This window comes from Enhydra lutris, unplaced genomic scaffold (assembly GCF_002288905.1).
Source record: "Enhydra lutris kenyoni isolate GAN:26980312 unplaced genomic scaffold, ASM228890v2 scaffoldscaffold16, whole genome shotgun sequence".
Taxonomy (NCBI): Eukaryota; Metazoa; Chordata; class Mammalia; order Carnivora; family Mustelidae; genus Enhydra; species Enhydra lutris.
Window position 1 is genome coordinate 17,045,850 of NW_019154100.1, and position 6,000 is coordinate 17,051,849.

A 6,000-nucleotide genomic window follows, 5' to 3' on the forward strand; every position below is an offset into this window, starting at 1 on the left:
CTAATGGATTAAGACTATATGTAGCTGATGTCCCAGTATTCTAATTAGTTTCATCATGTAAATATAAACTTACTTTGTTATATGGTTATTTCCCACCAAACGATAGTACTATTAGTATAACCAGTTTCCTTAAGAAACTTGCTATCAAAATAATTTAAGGGAAGCAGTTCTTGGATCCCGCTTTTTTTGTTTCCCCCGAATCAAAATAATATGTGCCTATATAAAAATTCAGTTTACCTAAGAAGCTTGGGTACACTGATTCCGTTCAGAAGCAAAAGGAACAGTCCATCACAGGTTTTTCACTGCAGAAAGTAAAATGAACAGTAAGAGCCTCTGTTGATTGCAAAAATGGACTGACCAACCTGAACTGGGATCTGCTTCCAAAAAAGTTACATTGATATCAAATGCTGAACCCAGGAAATGAAAACTGTATTTTTAAAAGTGGCTTTTTTTTTTTTAAAGAAATTAAGATGGAAACCTTTTGGTTATGGTTAACCTTTCAACTCTGTCTTAAGAGAGTTTCACGTATGGTTAGTAAAAACCATTAAAAATGAATGATACTGCTGCTAACTTTCTTAGATATTAACTAATTTGTGATGGAGCATTAAAAGTTCACCCCTGACCTTGGAAAGTAAAAGTAGATTTTAAATTTGTGGTAGAAGAATCCATCTCATACTAACGCTAAAGAACAACCGATACCACTGCTGCAAAGGAACATGAAATCAATGCAGCTCAATCATTGCCATTTATGTGGGCTCTTACCTAAAGCATTGGGAACAACAAACATTTTTCAATCCTTCACATCAATCTCTGTAGTTACCTTCTAGGACTGTTAAACCAATTCCGCAAAGGAAGAAAAATACATAAATACTGTATTTTTAAAATGACACTTTCCTAAAAGACGGAACGCAGGATACGCTATAGCTACAGAAAACAAACGCAGAACTCTCTTAATTGTAAAGTGTCTTTTAACAATGTCATGATGATACAGATTGTTTAGGGCTTTAAGGAGCTCCCCGAAAAACTAGTTTCTCGGGATTGCTACAGTTTACTTGGCACTCTGGGCCCTCAAGCATCTGCGTTTGGTAAGGTTCCCTTTTGCGTGGCTACTCAAGTTATCCACACCGAGATCAGCGCCTCCTGCGCGCACCCTCGCATACCAGCCTCTAGCACGTAGAGAACCAGCACTACCCCGGCTGCTGCTTGTTTCCAAATATTGCCTCCAATAAAACTGAATCGAAGGATATTTTACTTTCCACTTCCGAAACTCAGATTCTCTGTTTAGATCAGCACCACACGAATACAACTATTAAAAATCGTTTTTCAAGAGTCTGAACATGTATTTATTTACCATTCTTTGATACGTTCCTTAAAATCCTCCGAATTCCTAGATTGTCTTCCTCCCCAAGAAAGCGAAATTTTTACCATTTGGAATAGGGTGCTATTTAAAGAACTCTGAAATCAGAATAATAATAATTTAAAAAAAAAAAGTAAAACTTTTTTTTTTTTCTCATACGCTCTGCCAAGTTCCACTGCAAGTTCCAAACATTGTGCAATAATTTGGAAATCCAGTTAACGATGGGAAAAATCGAGCCACTCCGAGTCGGGAACTTGCAAGGGAAAAGTCAAGGAGCGGCACCCGCACGCACGCCCAGCGGACGCTGCATCCCAGGGTGCACTCCCCTCCTCACCGCTCAGATGGAAGGTCACGCTTCGCAATCGATTTCACATACTGTCACTTGTCCTTTTTTCTTAACCCTCTGGTAAACTAGTTTGAACCTTGGAGAGCTTAGCGCTTTGGCTGCAGTGTTGCCCTTGGAGAAACACGTGCCCCCAAATAACAGGACCAAAGCAGCCCCACGGAATTTGGCGGCGGGGAGCCAGAAGGGCAAGACACATACCGTATTCCCTGCTGCCTCACTATATAGTGCGAGAATCTTCTCCGTCATCTCCCCGCCCCCTTTCGCCGACCGTACCCGGTGCGCCCTTACCTGAGCTATCGCTTTTCCTTTTGCCGCCACTTCTCTTCTCCGCCTCTGCGGGTGACAGCGCCTGGCGGCCGTAGTCCCCTGGCGCGCACGCGGCCCCGGTCGGGGTGCTGGAGCCCAAACTGGAAGAATTGGAACACAGGACCGGCGGGCTGCTCCCCAGCTCCGGGGGCCCTCCCGAATCCGGCTGGAGGCAGAGGCTGTGACGAGCCGCACTCGGGGGGGGAGGACATCTGCGGAAGGTGCCAGTTGGTTTGCAGAGCTTGGTGCTGCTGCTGCTGGTGGTGGTGGTGGTGATGATGGTGGTGATGGTGGTGCCCCCTGTGATGCTGGCTGGCAAACATGCCCTCCTCGTTGGGGTATCCCGCGATTATGCAAGACGAGGAAGAAGTGGAGAGCTCAGGGTAGGACATATGGTCAGATCTTCCATGGAGGGCGAGTGAGGACTGGGAAAACGGGTGCAAGCCTTGAGCGGTGGCGTGAGGGCTGCGCAGGCAGCCAAAGAGCGGGTGTTCCATAGCATGCAAGTCTCGGGTTCCAGGCAGAAGACTTCACGGTGGTTCCAAACGCTACCAACCTCTGTCACTTTTCACTGGAAATCGTGTGTTTTCCCCCTCCCAAATAGCCGCCGATTCTGTAGAGCTCGGATAATCCCGGTCCTGAGCCCTAGCGGCCAGTCTCCTTTACGTATAAACACTCGGACCTGGAGAAGCTTCCCTTCGAGCTACTCAGATGTCAAGAGTAGGAGAGGTTAAAGCCAAAAGAAGGTGGTCCCAGAGAACGGCTTTCAGGGGGAAACGGCTCTGAGAGGTTATAAATAGAGTGTAATGTGAGCTGGGGGCTGGCTTAGCAGCCCGGAGCTGACCACATGCAAACTCCCTCCAAAACTCCCGCTCAGTCTGCGCCACGCGCTCCCAGTTCCACTTCCTATCTCGGGCTGGACGTACACAGGGCGTCCACGCCCGCCGGCCCTCGCCAGCAGCTGAGGCTGCAAGCGGCGCGCCTGGCGCTTAAACCCGCACCCGGGCGGACAGCGACTCTCCTCTCCGGGCCCCGTCGGCCAATGTGCTCCTCCGTGCCGGCCAGCCCCAACACCGCACCCAGTGTCCGACCCGCTCACTTCCCTTAAGAAAGTTGTCTTGTCAGTGCCACTTGGGCACTGTCACCTGCAGGAAAGCTAGAGGAGCACGAAAGGGGAAGTAGGATTAAGGTTAAAAAGATCAGAGTTTGGCGCGCGCTCAGACAAGTTTTCAAACTCCACATCAACTCGTGCCCTGGGCTCAGTGGCGCGTCTAGCTTTTTGCAGCTGTTTTCTCCCGGTGGGCTGCTAACGGGCTCGGAACTGGCATCCGAGGTTTCTGGGAAGTGCCCGCGGGTAGGAAAGGGCCATTCTTAGCGCCCAAAAGGGACAGAACGGTGTGGTGAGTGGGACAAGAGCCTGGGGCGGCGACAGTTGCAGATGTCCAGAGACGCTGGCATCCTCACCTGTGGTGTCAGGTGGGCTCCTTCTCTGGCTTTCTGAATATGCCCTTCCTGCTTTGCACAATGTCCTTTCCCTTGCTCGCCTGGTCCACGTCAAACTAGCCATTTGTCAACCCAAAACTTTTCCGTCAGGAAAACCCAAAGCGATATCCTTCTGGTCACACGTGATGTGTATACTGCAAGCACATTTCCAGTCTTTCCAAACCTCAGGAGCAGCCCATGTCCCCTCATCTCTTCAGAAATTCACCCTCTCTTCAGCTCAAAATTAAATCAGCTAATGGCACCTCTTCTGCCTCTCCGCCTACCACCACGGTTCCGTTTACTGGGAAATATTAACACTTCAATATCCCCCAAAGTTCACTAAACATGGGTGCTGCTTCAGATCTCCCTGGTTACAGTCTTGCATCATACAAACTGAGAAAACTTGCCACTGGTGAATCAGTATGAGCAGCGGCTGGATTTTAATATTGCCACTTGCTTGAGGGGTGACACTGCTGGGGGCAGAATCCTTTACACAAGGCAAGCAAGCTGCATCTAATGAACTACAGGACCAGTCAAGTCTTGCCTGGGACATGTGGTATCAGAAAAGGGTCTCTCACCTATGCTGCCCAGGACCCCAAACATGCCACCAGCAGTGTAACCCCGTTATTTTCATTGTCTCACGAGTCCAGAGGTTGGGGACCAGGTCTTTGAAGTTGTTAATGGGATTAATGAGGACAGCAAACTGGGCCAGCCATCTGGTTTGAATTAGGAAAAAGTATTGATTAATCTTAGAGAAGTGTTCCCCAAGGCAGAACCTTTGCCTCAACCAGTCCCTCAGGTTTCAGCCTATCTCCCCTGTCTGTTAAGCCCTACTGCAGGAGAGTGGCCTCTCAATAAACCTTTACATTCGTGTGAAAGTTTGAATTGTTTTCCATTGCTTTGAGGTGGGATGGGGTGGGGGTGATCAGGAATTCTGAGATTTGTAAGCGCTGCTTTCTTTAACGGAAATTGAGCCCTATTTTGAGGGAAATTAGTTTTGCAGACTTCGTTAAAAAAAAAAAAAAGCTAAAACTTTTGTTCACCAGCTGCTCAGCTTTTCAGTCTGGGTCTGAGCTGGAACCTGCTGCAAGCGTTTGACGGTAAGACTTCCTTTGCCGATACGTTTTGGGAATCTAATATTGTTTTAGACTTCGAAAGGGGGTGTTCTTCAGGTTGCACGTTTCTAGGGGTTTTAAGCACTCCCAGGATGGCGTCCAGGGCTTAGATCTTAAGAAAGTTTCTTCCTGCCACTCCCCACGCCCTTGGCTCTTTAAGGATAAAAAAAAAGGAGGGGGTATATTCTTCTAATATGGTCGGAATATTTTTTGAATTTTCATTGTGTTTATGGTTTCAATATGTGCTCTGATATTAAAAGTTGAAGTACAAAGAGCAACACTAAACTTCCCAAACTTGAGTAACTCCTCTATAGGGATTATGGGTGAACGCATTAAAGGCTTTATCCAAAGAGAAATTTAGGCAACCATCTCCATAAACAGTAACCAGAAATATTTACATAATATAATGCTGTCTACTAAAAGCATTGTGGAAAATGTCAGACAAGGCTAACGAAAGATACACTCTATCTACACAGATCAACAAAACATCCATAAAGGTTCCCTTTTGGTTTGCATTACAGTGGTTTAGAGAGAGCAAGTAACTGAAAAATGAATGGATTTGAATTTAACCAGGTAACTAGCAACTAGCAAACACAAACTTTTCATCTCCAGGAGCTGTCAGTTCTCCTTGAACCTGCCCAGTGATTGTGCTGGGTTTTTTCTCACTTACTGTGTCAGATGTTAACAACATGTCCAGAAATTTCTCTATAACCTGCCTCAGTCAGCCTCCTAGAACTATGAGGCTAAAAGACAGGGAATGAAAAGATAGAAAATATTAGAAAAAGAAGGAATCTCTTTGAAAAGTACACAACTAAAACAAAGCTAGCAGAAAAGGTCTTTTAATTGAAGACCCAAAATACACAATATCAGTAAAAATGATGAAGTCTGGATTTTTAATAGAATGCATAATACATGAAAAACACTATCTGAAAAAGTGCGATTCAAGGAAGAAACAAAAATGGGCTTGATGCATTCCAGAATTAAATATTACTTCATTTTTCTCTGAATTTCCAAATATATATTAATCAAAATATAATAGTTTTTTCAAAAAATTTTTTTTCAAAATTTTCATCTCCTAGGATATTTGAAATAAGAAAAAAATACTGAATTTTATTTTCTAGGCCACAGGAAAAGAATTTAAAATGTCCTAACAAGAAAAAGCCCTAACATTCCCTATAATAGCTACTTCAGTGTCCACATCTAATATCCCAATATGTGAGAGATGCCTTTTTACACTTAATGGCTAATTTTATTATGAAACATAGTAAAAATTACAAAATTACAGGCTTTTTAATAGCTTTCATTTTAAACTATAAATGGTGTTTATCCTATATTTGTAATATACTTCTATTTTCCTGAAAAACATTCTATTAATACCAATATTTCATGCAGGG

At 44.7% G+C, this 6,000-nt stretch overlaps 1 protein-coding gene across 1 annotated transcript in view; it reads right to left on the minus strand.

The window, feature by feature from the left end:
- Positions 1 to 2,771, minus strand: part of LOC111147338 (mesenchyme homeobox 2) — a 62,654-nt gene extending 59,883 nt beyond the window's left edge. Inside the window, 2 exon segments of the mRNA XM_022503331.1 lie at positions 1,992 to 2,211; positions 2,213 to 2,771. Coding sequence (XP_022359039.1) covers positions 1,992 to 2,211; positions 2,213 to 2,506 — 514 coding nt within the window. The 5' untranslated portion in view covers positions 2,507 to 2,771.
- Between the last annotated feature and the right edge of the window lie 3,229 nt (positions 2,772 to 6,000).